This window comes from Antechinus flavipes, chromosome 5 (genome assembly GCF_016432865.1).
Source record: "Antechinus flavipes isolate AdamAnt ecotype Samford, QLD, Australia chromosome 5, AdamAnt_v2, whole genome shotgun sequence".
Taxonomy (NCBI): Eukaryota; Metazoa; Chordata; class Mammalia; order Dasyuromorphia; family Dasyuridae; genus Antechinus; species Antechinus flavipes.
The window spans coordinates 234,712,426-234,730,888 of NC_067402.1; the positions used below are offsets into that span (position 1 = coordinate 234,712,426).

Below are 18,463 nucleotides of genomic sequence, written 5' to 3' on the forward strand. Positions count from 1 at the left end.
GCATTTTTGTTTCTCTTCCCAGGCTATTTCTACCTTCTGAATCCAATTTTCCCTGTGCAACAAGAGAACTGTTCAGTTCTGCACACATATATTGTATCTAGGATATACTATGACATATTTAACATCTATAGGACTGCTTGCCATCTGGGGGAGGGGGTGGAGAGAGGGAGGGAAAAAATCAGAAGAGAAGTGAGTGCAAGGGATAATGCTGTAAAAAATTACCCTGGAATGGGTTCTGTCAATAAAAAGTTATTCAAAATAAATAAATAAATAAAAATAAAAATGAGGGGGAAAAAAAGTATTTGCATTTTTCTTCTTATTGTTTGCTTGCATTTATTCTTTCTTCCTTTCTCATTTTTTCCAGTTTTTGATCTGATTTTTCTTGTGCCCAGCATAAATGTGGAAATATGTATAGAAGAATTGCCATGTTTAACATATATTGGATTGTTTGCTGAGTAAGGGAGGATAAATGATGAAAACTATCTTTGCATATATTTTGAAAATAAAGCTCCTATTAGAAACATTAAATTGTTTTCACATGTAACTGAGGAAAAAATTTAAAGAGCATTTTAAAATGGAAAGATGAATTTACCATCAATGAAGAAAAAAGTTAAAAAATTAGGAATGATTTTGCCCAATTATATGCTAATAAGTCTGACCATCTAAGTTAAATAGATAAGAATAAAAATATTAATTGTTCATATTAAAAGAAGAAACAGAACACTTAAATAACCTCATCTTAGAAAAAGAAACTGAACAAGCCAACAATGAACTCCCTCAGGAAAAATTCACAGGACCAAATAGATTCATAAGTGAATTATGCCAAATATTTGAAGAACAATTATTTCCAATATTATATAAACAATTTGCAAAAAATAGGCAAAATAGTCTCATCAAATTTATTTTATGACAGAAATATGATGCTGATAACTAAATCAGGAAAAGCTAAAACAGAGAAAGAAAACTAGAGATCAAGTTCCTTAATCAACACTGAAGCAAAAATTTTAAATTAAATGCTAGAAAGGAGAGCACATTAATATATTGCAAAGATCATACACTGTGACCACATAGGATTTATACCAGGAATTATAAGCCTAGTACAATATTAGGAAAATTACACATAATTGACCATATCATAACAAAACAAACAGAAATCATATGATAATCTCAATAGATGAAAAAAAAGCTTTTAAAAAACAAATATCTGCAAACAATGTAAACTACCTGGGAGCTTCCCTGCCAAAACAAACCCTATAACTCTATGAACACAATTACAAAACAGTTTTTACACAAAGCCAGATCTAAACAGAAAAATATAAACTGCTCATGAGAAGACTGAGCTTAATACAATAAAAATGATAATTCTATCTAAATTAATTTATTTATTCAGTAACATATTGATCAAACTATTTCATGGAATCAGAAAAAACAGCAAAAATTCATCTGGGAGAAAAAAAAGGTAAAGAATATCACAGGAATAAATGAGGAAAAAAATGCACAGGACTATATACTAGATCTACCAGATTTCAAACTGTATTATAAAGTAATAATCATGAAAAACAATCTGATACTAGCTAAAAAATAGTGTATTAAAACAGTGTACTGGATGAAGTACACAATACACAGTAGTAAATGACCAAAGTGTTCGATATATTCAAAGATCCAATCTTTTGGGACAAAATAGACAAAAATTATTGGGAAAACTAGCAGAAGTTAAGGATAGATTAACATCTCACACAACATATCAAGATAAGATGAAAAATGGGTGCATGTTTTAGAAATTAAGGTGACACCGTAAGTAAACAAAGCAAACATGGAATAGTTTACTTGTGGAATCTATTGCTTAGAAAAGAATTTGGAACAAAACAAAAGATACAAAGAATTATAAGATGTAAAATGGATGATTTTGAGTACATTAAATAAAGGTTTTGCACAAACAAAACTGATACAACCGGGGGATTGGAAAGAAAGCAGTAAATGAGGGAGAGGAAAAGAGAGAATTTTTCATCATCTCTAATAAAGGCCATATTTCTCAAATAATTAAAAGAATTGAGTCCAATTTATAAGAATACAATTTCATAAATGGTCAAAGCATATGAACAGACAGTTTTCAGAAGAATGTTATAGCTATCTTTGTAGCTGAAAAAAATGCTCTAAATCAATATTTATTAGAAAAATGCAAATTAAAACAATTCTTAAGCTACCACTTTACAACTATCAGATTGTCTAATATGACAGAAAAGGAAAATGATAAATATTGGAGAGAAAGTGGGGAAATTGGGACACTAATTTATTGTTGGTGGAACTGAACTACTCTGGAGGGCAATTTGTAACTATGCTCAAAAGATTGCAAAACTGTATAAAACCCTTTGACCCAGCAATATTTGGTATCTCAAAAAGATTAAAAAAGAAAAAGAAAAAGGATCTGTACCAAAAAAAAAAAAAATGTAATAGCTCTTTTTGTGGTGGAAAAAAATTGGAAATTGAGGGAATGGTCATAAATTTGAAAACAGTTGAGCAAGTTATAATTTGTGATTGTTAACACAATACCATTATTTCATAAGAAATGATAAATTGGATGCTTTCAGGAAATTTGCAATTACATGAACTGATGCAGTTCGAATGAGCAGAACCAGATCATCATAGACAATAATAATATTGTATGATGATCAACTGTGAATGACTTCGCTATTCTCAAGTAATAAGACCCAAAACAATTCCAAAGGATCCATGATGAAAAATGCTATCTACAACTACAGAGAAAGAATTGATGGGGCCTGAATGCATAATATTTTTCTCTTTATTTTTGTTATGGGATCTGGTAGGCTCCCAATTTTTCTAATTCTCTTATTTTTTTATGGATTGGGTTTTTGTTTGTTTTGTGATTTATTTTTCACAATATGATCAATATGGAAACAAGTTTTACATGATTCTACATATATAACTTATATCAAATTGCCATCTCAGGAAAGGGTCAGGGAAAGGAGGGAAGGGAAAGAACTGGGGCTTGACTTTAAAAAAATGTTAAAAATTGTTTTTACATATAGTTGGAAAAAAAACATTCAAAAAAACAAAATTTAGAAATGAGCTAATACTAAATGATTTTTTTACAGGACTTTAAAGTTTGCAAAATACTTTACATTTTTTTTCATTTGAGGCTCACAGTATTCCTTTCATATAGTTATTCTAGCTATTGTTCACTTTTCAGATAAGTAAACTGAGGTTCTAAAAGATTAAGTGATGTACAATTCTGATAGACGTGACTCTCTTCAACAATGAGATGAATCAAATCAGTTCCAACTGTTCAGTAATGAAAAGAACCAACTACCCAGCAAAAGAACTATGGGAAATGAGTGTGGACCACAATATAGCATTTCCACTCCTTTTGTTATTGCCCACGTGCATTTTTGTTTTCCTTCTCAGGTTATTTTTATCTTATTTCTAAATCTGATTTTTCTTGTGCAGCAAGATAACTGTATAAATATGTATAGACAGATAGATGGATAGATAAATAGAAAGACAGATAGATAGATAGACTGTATTTAACATATACTTTAACATATTTAACATATACTGGTCTTTCTGCCCTCTACGGGAGGGGGTGAGGGGAAGGAGGGGAAAAAGTTGGAACAGAAGGTTTTAAAAGCAAGGGTCAATGCTGAAAAATTATCCATGCATATGTTTTGTAAATAAAAAGCTAAAATAAAAATAAAAATAAAAAAAGATTAAGTGATATGCTCTAAACTAGTGAGAGTCAAAAGCACAATCTGAATTTGAACTCTTCCTAATCCCAAGTACAATATTCTATTCCCAAAGCTATGCCTATAGAAAAACAAGCTAGAATTTTATAAGTAATGGACTTTTAAGAATCTAGCTAGATTACCTCCACATTTAAGAAAATGCTTCATGTAGAAAAAGATTTCTGGTTATCAGCCTTCATTTTATTTTACAGTACATTCATAGGTTTATATATTTCTAAGGATAACTGGATGACAACGAATTCAGCACTATTAGATTTAAGTTCCACAACTACCCTGGCTTCAAAAACAAGATAAGGTGATGCACATTTACACACATCTCCTTTTATCATAGTATAGAGAAAATACAGCACAAGAAAATTCTGAAATCTCTTGTTTGTTTTGTTAATTCATGAAATTATATTTATATTAAAAGAGAACTGTATTGTTGGAAATCAGTGGAATGGGGAAAGGAATCAAAGCACAATAAGAAATCTTTAAAAATATCACTAATGGAGACCCCTTATAAATGATATGAAATAATTTATGTTTATTTCTTGTGAGCAGAAACATTTGCTTTAATCCCTTGAATAGAGAAGGGCTGAGGATATGAGGGTCATTTAAATCTCAGTATACTATCTTCAAGACATTTCTGTCCATGACTCTAGAATAACAGATTTTTTAAAATCTAAAATGCCAAAAAGGTTGTATTCAAAAATAATAGTAATCCAGGAAAAAATACCCTCAAAAACTGATGAGAAAACAAATGTTTCCCACTCAGAGAAACAAACTTTTTTCACATAGAGAATAATACAATTAGAATTCAGATTGAGATTTTAAGTTCTCAAAATAGTAGTCAAACAAGAATTTCCATTTCAATGAATGAAAAATCTTTATAGTACTAACCAGAACTAAATTGTGATGGAAATAATGTTCTGGTGTCTTTAACACATATAGAAAAACTACTATGGATATAAGACCCACTTGTACTTTTCTCTATGGAATATACATATGTTAGAACATAAGAATACAGCTGACCAATACAGTCAACTCCAGAAAAAAATGAACACTCATAAACTAGGTTACAAAAAACAAGTTGATATTTGGGACATATGGAGTTAGAAGGTTGGAATTAAAAGGACTAAAGAAAAGGAGATGTGAGAAAAGGAGAAATAGGAAAGAAAGCTGAGATAATTTTCTGGCTTTTTTGTGTCTTAGTTAAAAAGTTATTTCAATATGTTTTGGACCCTACTTGCTCTCAAAATACAGCTGGAATTATATTGGATTTTTTTTTTTTAAAGAAATGCCTCATACCCAGAAAGATGGCATGCCCAAATAGCATACATTTCTTCTGGGATTTCAATGTGCTTTAAATATAGCAACAAATTAATATAATTAAAATCACACGACTATATACACAGCTCCTTTACTGTTCACAACACTTGCTCATAAGTGTTACTACTTTCTGCCAGTAAGATGTTGGGTCCTGAAGGTACTAGGATAATTCTCAGATTGACTATCCCTGAAAGAAAAATCTTAAATCCTTTGAAACAGAAGAGGGTTTAAGGAGAGGCAAGTGTAGAGGAAATTATGTAATAGTCTTCAAAAAGAAACATATAAACATTTTCACAAATGAAACTTTTATCAGTGCCATGCATATTTTACAAATCCTGAAGAAATTTCCCAGAGATATCTCTTGAGAGGGGTAGCAATTATGTTTTTAAAACCAAAGTGAATTATAACTAAACATCAAATAATAAATTCATGTAGTAAAATGCAGAACAGGAAAACACATAACCAAGTCATATAATATATGATTAAAAAACTGCAATGCACTCCATGTTTTGTTTTTGCTTTTTTTTTTTTTTTTCCAGGCAATCCATGTACAACAGAAGGCACTGTTATCCAGGTATAAATCAAACAATTCTGCATGGCAAAAACCTGAGAAGTGCAATTTGATTCAAATCTACTTCAGTCAATCACCCTTTGGAGTATATCGTTGGTTTTTTAAGTCCAACATTTTTCTTTTTTAATTTCATACATTACTGTGGCTGTTTAAAATACCAGGATCAGGGCAAGGAGATAAAAGTGCTGCTTAAGGAAACTGGTAGAGCAAGACACTTAGGAAAATTCTAAATTCTTCCCCTTAACCCTCAAAAGTCAATAACCACTTGAAATAAAATCTAATGATGAAATTCAGTCCTTGAATTTTTTCTTCAATTGTTGCTAGGTATAGTCCCAAAGTTAAATGCTGAAAGGATGCCTTTATTATCAAAGGTGAAGGCTCCTTGTTCAATCTTCTTTGTCTCTAGAGTTGATCAAAAAAAAAAAAAAAGTAAAAAAACAAAGAAAAAAAAACAAAGTTGTATAAAATTGAAAATAATCTCCAAATATCCTCTCCTCTCTTTTAAAATTTAAGAACTCTAAGTGGGACTTGTGAGAACTTCAAATGTCCCTGTGAATTTGACCTCTTTTTTAAAAAAAAGTTCTATGCCAAAAATTATCTATCTACTGCCTAATCTGGTAAAAAAAAAAAATATTTACTAAATGATGAGGAAAAAAGCAAGTTTTAAAGCTATTATATTAAATTTATTATTCTACTACTATAAAAAATAATACTAATAATAACTATTGCTTAAATATTTTAGGGATATGGGACTTACAAAGCACTTTCCTCTTATGATCAAAAAGGCACAACTATCATTAATGTATACTAGATTCTAAGTTCTTATAAAAGGAGAGATTGCATATTCTTTTCAAATTCATCACTATTACCATGTAACAGCTAATACATACTAGATATCAAAAAAATATTAATTTAAATGAATACACTTTCCAAATTTTTTTTTGAGCCTCTAGTCTTACCAAATAATTTAGTAAAAGAGGTACTTTTTTTAAGACTAAAAAAATTACTTTCCTAACGCTAAAGCCTAAGTTCCTATTTTCCTTTATATTCTAAATGTTAAATAAGCATGCTTGTAGCTTTACTCTTGTGCTTTTTAGTTACAAAACATTTCAGTAAGATGCCATTACCTATTACTAACATTTCTGAATTATACTTTTATAGTATCCATACATATTTATTTCTCCAGCTCAAATATCTACTTTTCAAGAAAACAACAGCAAAAATTCAACCCTAAGAACTAGGCCATATTCTTGTATAAGATCCTGCACTCAAGAGTAATAAAAGTACTTTATCAATTCATAAATACTTCCAGAAATAACTTGTTACTCAGAACTAATCTTCAGAACATCTAGCTCAGATTCTATCAGTTTTAATTACAAAAAAGAAGATAAATTCTTTTTCCAAATCAGAAGTCACCAGTCTAACCACCTATCCTAATGTATACACTTAAAAACAATTAAACAACTTTACCTGCAGCATTTCTCCGGTGTTCGGCCAATGTGTAAATTTCCTGTAATGCTTTCTTCTGTTCTTCACTTAGTGGTGCTGTCAACAAATGGTACCAGGAAGCATCCCGTTGTTGCACATCTATGAAAGGGGGTGTGGGAGGGGTAGAAAAAGGAAACCAGCCCCCAAAACAAAATGATAAGTTATGTAACTGACAAATATCATTTTATGGCTATAATACCATGAAAAAATGATGATAAGAAATGTTTCTAAAAATAGTTAAAAGTTGCCAAACTAAATGTTGGTGGCATTCAGGAAAACAATAAACCAGTAAGTACTTTTTAAGTATCTAGTACATATATACAAATTATTGATTGTTGTCCTTCATTCTTGAAGAAGACCAAAATGACATCATTATGTTAGAGTCAAGTTAGTGTGTCTGACTGTGGCTGATCATATCCAAATACAGAAGGGGACACAGGTAAGACTTTGCTAACTTTCATCTTTATATCTCCCTTTGCTGGCTCTATTTCTTGCCTCTTAAATATTAATGTTTCCCAGAGGTTTAGTACGTAAGTCTTCTGTTCTTCTCTTTATATGTGTATAATTTAACCCTCAAAGATCCTAAACTTAAGACTTCAACCATAATTTCTAAATAAAACAACTTGTAAATCTAAATTTCCATCCCAAACTTCTAATCTTACTATCTCCAAATGCTTTATCCACTTAGATGTTTTTATATTACCTCAAACCCAATTTGTGTACATTCAAATTCATCACTTTCCCAATATGAGTTATAGCCAAAGAATTCTTTATTCTTGTTAATGATATAATTCCTCCTCAAACTACTTTTAAATAGCTTGCATCATTTTTGCCTTTTCCTTTGGATTCCATACATAATTAATAACTACTGTTTTTCCTCTTAGTGAATCATATTCCACAGTTTAGTACTTAATTAATCACTCAACAAGCATGTTATGGGTCAGGTTCTATATTAAGTACTGAGAATACAAAGAAAAGCAAAAATATAGTCTCTAGCCTGAAGGAGCTCACCTTATAATGAAGGAAACAATATATAAATAACTATGCACACAGAAGATATATATAGTATACTTGGAAAGTACTTTAGAGAGAAAGTGTTTGCAATAAGAAGGACCAAGAAAGGCCTTTTGAATCAAGTGGCATTTAAGCTACGTTTGGATGGGGTCAGGAAATTGAAGAGATGAAGAAGAAGGAAAACACGACTAGGCACAAGGGATGGCCATAGAAAAGGTTGAGAGGTAAATGGTCACATTTGAGGAGTAAGTAACCAATATCATTGAATTTATAGTATATAGAAGGGAGAAAAGGTATAAAAAGATTGAAAAGGCAGGAGAAGATCAGATAATAAAGATCTTTAAATGCCGAATATAGCATTTCATATTTGATCTTGGACATAATAGTGAACCACTGGATAGACTTCTAAGTAAGGGATGATATAGTCAAATCAGAGCTTTAAGAAAATCATAATGCCAACTGAGTCAAGACTGTATGAGCATAGATACAAATTTCAATGCCCAGTAATTAAAAAAGAATCACATTTTTACTATAAGCCTTTAAAAACATAATAGTTTACTACAGAAATGAAAAGTTTTGAAATGTCATAATCAAATGCTCCTTAAGAACTGCTTAGTATAATTGCTGTATACAAGGTTTACTATTAATTATAAACTATTTCTAAAAATCTTTGAGAGAATCAACTTAAAAATTAATATATATTATTTTACTAATGATTCAAGACATGAAGACATACTTAACAGAGCCTGTGTAAAAAACTGATATTCATCGACACTATCTTCAAGATCAAGTGGAGTGCTGAATCCTTCAAGAGCCGTTTCTTCTAAAACATCTTCATCCCAATCATCATCTTCTTCATCTTCATCTCCTCCTCCATTATTCTCATGCATTGTTTGACTAGTTTCATTTGAATCTTCCTCATCACTTGGAATTTCCTCTGTAAACCCATTTAGTATTTAAAATAAAGGTTGCCCAAAAATAAATATTTAATACACTGAAAAATTTGAATAATGATGATTGTAGTAACAACAATAATCATTTATGCAGTACTTTACAATTTGCAAATCATTCTCTATATTATCTTCATTTGAGTCAAATAACAATTTCAATAAATCAAACCCAGGTAGTCACTGTTCTATGAAGGCTTACAGTAAAAATAATAAAAACAATTTTCAAGAAATAGGAATGAGAAGAATACCACATAGCTTGTTTAAATTACACACATGAAACTATATAATTAATCTCTTTAGCTAATTTTTAACTTTTCCCTTCCCCCCCCAAATTGTATCCAACAATTCTTAAATATTGTTTCTATAATGTTTCTACTGTAATTCTATACTGCTTCCTTATACTGATTATGATTACTAAGGAATTTGTTTTTTAACAAAAGATTCTTTATTGAACTTCATTTCTCTTAAAAGAAGCATGAAGTAATTTGTGTTGTTCACTTTTAAAAATTAAGTAATAATAACCACCATTTTAAAGTACATGTTATTTAACTACTAGCTAAGTTGTTCATGAACCAATGAAAATTTTCAAATCAGGAGGTCACTACTGCTAACTAAAATGGTGAAAATACAAAAATGCAAAGAAAACATAAAGTAGTTACCTTTGTGTGGGTTGAAAAGATAAAAGCTGAATTGCATGTTACCATGGATTGGTTTCTGTTTTCAGTACCAGTCTGTTCATAGCAGTTAGACCAGTACTGTAACTGATAGGAAAGCAGCACTTCAGTCTCAACCTTCCATAGGTTGAGACTGAAATATATAAAATACATATACGCAGTAAATAAACAACATGGACTATTGGGGGGGGGGAGGGGGAGAGAAGCCCCCAAATGAGAAAAAACCTGGAGATAATGCAAGCTTCAAAGTACAAATTTTGATTCTATCTCTAAAAGTACCACAGGGAAGTACCCATGATATTTCATAAACTTAAGGGTAATTTTGGTATGAAGAAAGCAACCAAAATAAGTCTGAGTCAAATAATTTTAAAATATGATATAAACAAAAAAGAATTTATAATCAAACCTTCAACTTTCTACCATCTCAGAATTAAAAATTAAGAAACAGAAACTTAAAAATAATTTCCTACTTCTACCTATAAGTTACAGTGGCTGTTGATAGTGAATTATAAAATGGCTAAAAAAATCAGACCCAGAGAACTGTATATTGTAAATTAAAAATAGCATTCTCTTGCTTATAATGGTTTGCAATTTTACTAAACTCAAAATATATACTAATGTAAAATCACATTGACTATAAAATCATTATTTAAACAAACTTAGGGAAACTAATGAGTTAATAAGTATTTGTTAAGCACCTGCTCCATGCCAGGCACTGTGGTAGATAATTGGAAAACAACAAAAATGGAATACTTTCTTATCCTCAAGAAACTTGCATTCTATCAGAGGGAATAAGACTTTTGAGGGGAAACATATATGAATATATTTTTGCATATGGAAGATAATCAAAAAAGCCTCCTTTCATTGTGGTATTTGAACTGAGCTTTGAAGGGAACCATTAAAGGAGAACATTCCAAACATGAGAAATGAGCCTGTGTCAAGGCACAGAGATAATAACTGAAACAGATTCAGAAAGTTCTCACTTTCTATAGTGGACCATTCCTTAGATCTCTATGAAAAATTATTTTTGTGGAATATGAATTTGGTGGGAATGATAGCATAGGGGAGGTAAAAAGGGGGCTGAGGACCTGCAGAGGGAGGAAGTCAGCACATAGATCAAATACATGTGGGGGTCTAGGGATTGAGAACAAGAACAGAAGGAGGAATATGCTGAACAGAACCAGTCACCTGAGAGTCTGATTAAAGCCAAGTGGAAGGGAATCTATTCTCTGGCTTTCACTTGGAAGGTTTTTGTTTTGGGGATTTTTTTTTTGGGGGGGGGATATGGGGAGAGGGAGAGGTCACAGAGCACTGAGACAAAGGGCAGGAGCTTAAAGAAAAAGCACAGAACTGTAAGAACTGTACAGTAAAGTTAACATAATGTGCTTTTTTGGAATGTAGTTTTCTTTCAGAATTCTTCATATAAAAGTCAAATTTACCTAATGTGAATTTACATAATGTGAGAACTGTCCTATGAAGAATAGTTAGTAGACTAGAATGGAATATAGAGTATATGAAGGGAAGACAAAATCAGGCACAAAAGACAGGTTGAAACCAGACTGTGAAGGTTAGACCTGAATGAAAAAGTCTATTTTAGATCTTAGAAATAATAGTAAGCTAGCTGAGTAAGATAGTCAGACCTGCTTTTGAGAACTATTACTCTGGCACCTGTGTAGAAGATAAATTAAAGAAAAGGGAAATCTTTAGGCAAAGCGTGTAATTAAAAGGTTACAGATCTGGGTATATGATAAGAACCTAACTCAGAGTGGAGACCATGTGATTAGAATTTAAAACTTGTTTTAAAACAATTATGTTATCTGGAATCGCACTAATTATTCATAATCAGGAAAGAAAAGAAAGCAGAGCTACTTCTTGTTCTTACCCCAAAGAGCAAATAACAAAGCAATGCTTCACCTCTGTGACAAAAAAGGAATCCCCATCCCCACTGAGTATAATGCTGCCATTATTTCTCTAACCTCTACCCAATTTAAAGTTGTACCTAGTATGGATAGTTCTTATCTCCCAAAAAAGAGGACATAATAAAAATGATAAGTCAACTCATTTTGGGAAAAAATGTGTCATTTTATGACAGTGAGCACAAAATCCTTAATTTGTAAAATGAAGAGGTAACATTGATCCCTAAAGTTTCCTCCAATTTGGGAATTCTGGGGAATTAAATTCTATGGGAGACTCAAATCATTAGCTTACTAAAGGAATTATTATTATTATTCAAATTCAGAATTTATAATGTTTTCCTTTCAAATGTTTTCCTAGAAATTAGTATTAAAAAACTGATTCAGTATAATCAGACTTATACTTTCTCTTTGACTATAATAATCTGATTCTATAGGTTCATGGTACTAATTAAACTCTCTTTTTAAAACTTATTATCGTCTCCTAAATACTTAGTCTAAATCCATTATAATTTGAACCCAATTCAAAATATACTAAGCTAATAATTTTAAGTGATTCACAATTATCACCCATGAAAATTAGCTAGCTAATGTCCATTAAGAAAAACAAGTATCTCTACTAACTCTCAAGTTTAGGCTTTTGTTTTCAATATTAGTATTCATCTCTAAGGATTACAATATGTTAAAACAATCTAATTGACATAGTTCCAGAATATTTTAATTTTTCTATTATAAAAAAATACTGTTTTATTAAGTCTAAAAAATTTTTGAAAATTTAACACTATCCAATAACTATATTAATAGACTAGATTAAAAATAAATATTACAACACTCATTGAGATACAATTAATGGCAAGTAAGCCATTTGACTGATCACAAAGATTCATGAGATTAAAGGAAATTTACTCTATATTTAAGGTGCCAAATAGATTAGAATTAAACTTGGATGGAAATTTATGTTCAGTCAAAATTTAATTGTACTAACAGGGGAAGAAATATGGGATGATGGCTAGAGAGCCATCTTTGAACTTGAGAAGAACTGGATTTAAATGCCACCTCTGACCCATACTGGTTCTGTGAACCTGGACAAATTGCTTATTTTCTCACTGCAGAGCATTGAGAAGACTCTAAATTACACCAAAAATGTAGTCAACATACACTGGTAGAGTGGGGTTCGTCACCAGTAGTTCCCTATATAACTGAATCCAAAAATCCAGACCAGAAAACAAAAATGACTTTACCATTATCTTCTACATCTGCCTTTTCTTCTTTAGAATGATATCTTTGGTCTGTAAGCTGTCTAGTAGTACAGACTTGTTTGAGGCCCAAGAAAAGAAAAAGAATTGAAGGAACAATTTGTCCAGCCACAGCATCTACTGCAGGAGGTCGATTTTGTAATTCCAGCAAGATGCTCAGACCTATAATACACATCTTCCTGTCATGATGCCTAAAAATAAACAAAATAATGGCATTAGCAATGATTTGGAAAACAAAATCATTATAAATGCTATTAGGAAAAAATTAGTAAATGACCAAAAATGTCAAAGCACAGTTCACTAACAAAAATAAAATGTTTCATCATAAAACAGATATGTTTTGTTGTTCCTTGAAATGTTGTGTGTAATTCAAGGTTTTGAAAACTGATTCACAACTTTAATAAACTAAAGGAGCTTACTATTTAAAAGAAACTTGTATTAATATTATGTTTGAATTTTGGCAAAATAGATTCCCTTAAAGCATATTTGCCTGTATTTGATATAATACAATTTCTAGTATGACAGAAAAATATTTAATCTATTGGAATTTTTTATAATGACTAATCTACATAAACACTCTGCATTTACTCTAAATACTGAAAGCAGTCTCCCGGAGGTAATAAGCACTGCTAAACACTCTACAGCAAATATGACTTATTTGCCACTCTAAACACAAAAAATTTAACTATGGTAAAATAGTCTGACAATACAGACAATAGTCTGACAAATAGAAACAAAACACACATCTTAAATTTTAATTGGTATAAATATACCAATAATGTAGGCTTCCAAAATTAAAATAATACTGTCTATGGGGATGGGATAGAATTTAACTTTGATTTATTATAGAAAACTCCAGATGAGGGAATGTCCCTTAACCAATGCAGAACAGCAATTCTGCAACTGATAGTTGATGACAGCACTGAGAGATTAAGTGACTTGTCCAAAGCCATATATTCAGTATGTGTCAAAAGTCATATTGTCCCTAGTCACTGGACTCTGATGACTCTGGACAAGAGAGTAAGGCTGAGGATTTTGCACAATCTGCCTCACTTAAATACCAATCCACTTGCAAGTCAAGACATTACTCTCCTAAAGTCATTGATTCTCTTTAAAAACAAAGGATGGAAAACAAAAACAGTCAAAAGTGGAACTTAAAGCCAGGTCTTCCTGATTCATACACTAGCCTACATAGTTTTGGAATATTGCCTTTAAAAACTGAAAAAACAAAACAAAACAAAAGTTTAGAAGGGAAAAATAGAGTAAAATAAAATAGCTCATTAACTGAATATTAATGGTTAATAAATACTAAATATGTGCTTTCTTCCAGGCATTGATCAAAATATCAAAAAAAATTTTTAAGGGGGGGAAGGGGAAGGGGAAGAGGAAGGAGAAAAGGAAGGGCGTAAGGGGAGGGAAAGGAGAGGAATGAAAAGGAGAAGGGGAAGGGGAAAGGGAGGGGAAGGAAGAAAAGGGAAAGAAAGGAAGGAAGACAGGAAGGAAAGGGAAGCGAAGGAGGGAAAGAAGGAAGAAAGAAAGGAAGGAAGGAAAGAAGGAAGGAAGGAAGGAAGGAAGGAAGGAAGGAAGGAAGGAAGGAACAATACTTCCTTTGGGGAAGCTAATGATGTTATGACACCAAAAAGTAGTAAAATCAAAAGAATGAAAAATAAAAGAAAAAATGTGTGTGTGTGTGTGTGTGTGTGTGTGTGTGTGTCTTGGAACACTACATTTCAAAGAAAAAAAAAGCTAGGTTTGCAACCAAAAAGAACTTGCCCAAAAATATATAATCCCAAAGAGGGAGGGGGGGAGAAAAGGACATTTAAAAAAACTGAAAGACTGTTGGATATTTCTAACCAAAAAAATCAAAATTTAATGTAAAATTGGCCACTTAAGATGCAAGAGTCTACATAATGTAACTATTAAAGATTATTAAATTAAATATTAAAGATTATAAGGGACTCAATAAGGTCAAACTGTTTACTTCTCATATGTGAAAATATTATCAGTACTACTATCACTATTATTACTTAGGTTAATTCCTAAAAAATAAAACTTGATAGGGAGAGGTAAAAAACAAAACAAAACAAAAACCAGTTATCTCTTACAAATGAGGCATTAAAAAAAAAAATTGATACAGCAAGTGGAGTGGAGAGCTGCTAGTGTTGGAAATTTACTCTCACAAGAAAAGAAAGAACAACATACATCCAGAAGTCAATAAAAGTCTCCTATATTTATAAAGAAATAAAAGGACCAAGGAACAGGATAAATAAGGAAGATTTAGAAAGATTTACATATTAAGAATTAGACAGGTAGAAGCGAGAGTAATGGAGGGAATCTTATATGGTTAGGTAGAGTAAGGAACAGGAAGGTAAAGTAATGGTTAGAAGTAAATTAGACATGTGAGGAGGGATAGAGTAAATAAAGCAAAAAAGGACATTGAGGACAAATAAGATGGAAGGTAATATACAACTAGTAATTATAACTTTGAATGTGAATGGGACAAATTTTCCCATAAAATGGAAATGGATTAACAGAACATATTAAAAACCTGAATTCAAAAATATGTTGTTACAAGAAACATAATTTTTTTAAAATGAGACAGACACACAAAGTTAAATTGAAGGACTGGAGTAGAATTTATTAAGCTTCAGCTTATGTGTATAAAAAAAAAAAAAAAAGCAGGAGTACCAATCAGGATTTCAGATAAAATTAAAGCTTAAATAAATTTAATTAAAAGAAATAAAATGGAAAACTGTATACTATGTGTCATCAATATTATTCATTATTGTTTTAGATCATTTAAAATAACTGCAGACAAGAAAAATACCTGACAGTATACTTGCTAAAACAGACACAGAAACTACATGAAAATAACTATAAAACACTTTTTATACAAAGAAAGTCAGATTGAGATATATTCATTGTTAATGGATAGCCAGAGCAAATATATTAAATAACATTTTAATCTAATCTATTTATCCATACAATCCAATAATATTACAAAAAATCATTTTACTGAGTTAGGAAAAAAAATAACAAAATTCATATGGAAGAACAAAAAAATCAGAAATTTCAAAAAAACTAATGAAAAAAAATTTAAAGGTGCCAGGACTCAAAATATATTATAACATAGTAATATCCAAACTATCTGATACAGGCTAAGAAACAGAAAGGTAGATTAATGCAACAGAGTAGATATATAACACACTGTAGTAAAAGGAATTATAATAACTTTGGGTTTGACAAATATAAAGATATAAGTTTTTAGGATAAGAATTCATTATATCATAAAAATTGTTAGGAAAGCTGGAAAGCAGTCTGGCAGAAATTGGGCACAGACCAATATCTTAAACCATATACCAAGCTAAAGTCAAAATGAATACATGACCCAGATATGAAGGGAGATATCACAAGAAAATCAGGAGAAATGGAACACATGTCTAACAAACTCATGGACAGAAACAAGAGACAGAGAACACTGTGAGTTAAAAAATGGATAATATTGATCACATTAAATTGAAAAGCTCTTATACAAATAAAACCAATGTGGCCAAGATTAGGAGGAAAGCAGAAAAATGGGGAAAAGAGAATTTCATAGACAGTTTTTCAAATACTTTCATTTCTCAAATGTATAAAGAACTTTGTCAAATTTATAAAAATGAGTTATCTCTCAGTGATCAAAGGATAAGAACAAGCAGTTTTTTGATAAGAAATCAAAACTATGTATATTTATATTAAAAAATGCTGCATGTCATTATTAATTGGAACAATGCAAATAAAAACAACTTTGTGTCATCATCTTATATCTATCAGATTGGCTAAAATGACAAATGCCCTTCAATTAGGGAATAGCTAAACAAGTTATGGTATGATTATGAATAGAATCCTACTGTGACATAAGAAATGATAAACTGGTTGATTTTAAAGGCTTGGTATTTATGAAGGCAGATGTTATCTGCCTCTAGAGAAAGAAATAACAAATAGAAATGTATATGGTATGGTCTTACAAATAAGTATATATATGAATTTTTGTGTGTGTGTGTGTGTGTGTGTGTGTGTGTGTGTGTGTGTGTGTACACGCATATACATAAAAATATGGAAGGATAGAAAAGATTGCTAGTGTTAAAAATAATGTGTAGTATTTTTTACTTAGTTTTTTTAATTAACAGTCTCACAATTTTACCTAAATTGATTTACTTATTCAGTGCCATACCAAACTGCCAAGAAATTACTTTACAAAGCTAGAAAAAAATAATACAAAGTTCATCTGAAAGAACAAAAGGTCAAGAATTTCAAGGGAATTAATGAAAAAATACAAATGAAAGGGGCCTCATTGTATCAGACCTACAATTATATTATAAAACATCAGTCAAAAAACCATTTGGTACTGGTTAAAACATAAAATAGTTGAGCAGGGGAATAGGTTAGGATCGCAAGACATAATAGTTAATGATTATAGTAATCTAATGTCTGATAAACCCAAAATCTCCAACTTCTGGGATAAGAACCCACTGACAAAAATTGCTGAGAAATTTGGAAAATAACATGGCAGAAACTAGACACTAACATACACCTAATACCTACCGTATACCAAGATAAGATCAAAATGGGTTCATGACTTAGACATAGAGAACATGATGAAATGCAAAAAGGATAACTTTTGATTATATTAAATTAAAAGGCTTTTGACCAAACAAAACCAATGCAGCCAAGCTTAGATTGGAAGCATTAAACTGGGGGGAAAGTTTTATATACAAAGGTTTAAGAGAGAGAGAGAGAGAGAGACAGAGAGACAGAGACAGAGACAGAGACAGAAAGACAGACAGAGAGAATATGTGTGTGCCAATAATCATAAGAGCACTTTCCCCCTCCTGCTTACTATGTCCCAAAGAAATGAGTTTTCTAGCAAGTATATGATGCCATGTACATGCTTCTCAAGTACAATTTCCTATAAATCTCTGAATATAAGGCAGAATTTAATATACTACAGCTAATATAAAACATTCCTCCCAGAATTCAAGATCACATTCACAACACACACACAAGTGTCTGTGGAAATAGTGGACTCAGATTTACAACACTGTATGGTGCATATACTGAGAATCTACTGAATAAAGTGTATGAATTCTTAACTTCTCACACTTTATGAACTGAATGTCCTTTCTTCAGTTCACAGTTGATAGTTTTCCCTGTTACACTGGTAGAAGAGGTCATATTCCTTGAAGCCCCCTCCCTCTTTTGAGTGATTTTCCTTCCATATCCATTTGTCTTTAGTATACAGCTCTGCTTCCAAATGAATGTTCTTCAATTAGCCCAGTCTCTCTGATCCCAACTGGTCTACTCCTTCTGATAACATGACCAATGTTATCCACCAGTGGTGGAAGCTGAGGGAAAGAAGAAGGTTAAGAAAAAAAGAGAGAGAAAATATTTGTCTTTGTCTTTCTTTATATTCTTAGCACTTTACCAGTGTCTGGCACATGAAAAATGCTTAATAAATGTATATCAACTGACTTGTATTAGTAAAG

The 18,463-nt window shown here is 31.1% G+C and overlaps 1 protein-coding gene across 3 annotated transcripts in view; it reads right to left on the minus strand.

The window, feature by feature from the left end:
- Positions 1–885: 885 nt before the first annotated feature.
- The window catches only part of IPO8 (importin 8), a 156,822-nt gene continuing 139,244 nt past the window's right edge, over positions 886–18,463 (minus strand). For 2 of the 3 annotated variants that reach the window (XM_051962783.1, XM_051962782.1), the window contains 4 exons: positions 12,924–13,129; positions 8,882–9,082; positions 7,114–7,230; positions 886–6,045 (listed from right to left, as the gene is read on the minus strand). In XM_051962783.1, the coding sequence (XP_051818743.1) occupies positions 5,954–6,045; positions 7,114–7,230; positions 8,882–9,082; positions 12,924–13,129 (616 nt within the window). In that variant the 3' untranslated portion in view covers positions 886–5,953. Of the gene's footprint in view, positions 6,046–7,113; positions 7,231–8,881; positions 9,083–9,754; positions 9,857–12,923; positions 13,130–18,463 lie in introns of those variants that run through there. The other variant, XR_007947783.1, reaches the window with a different exon arrangement.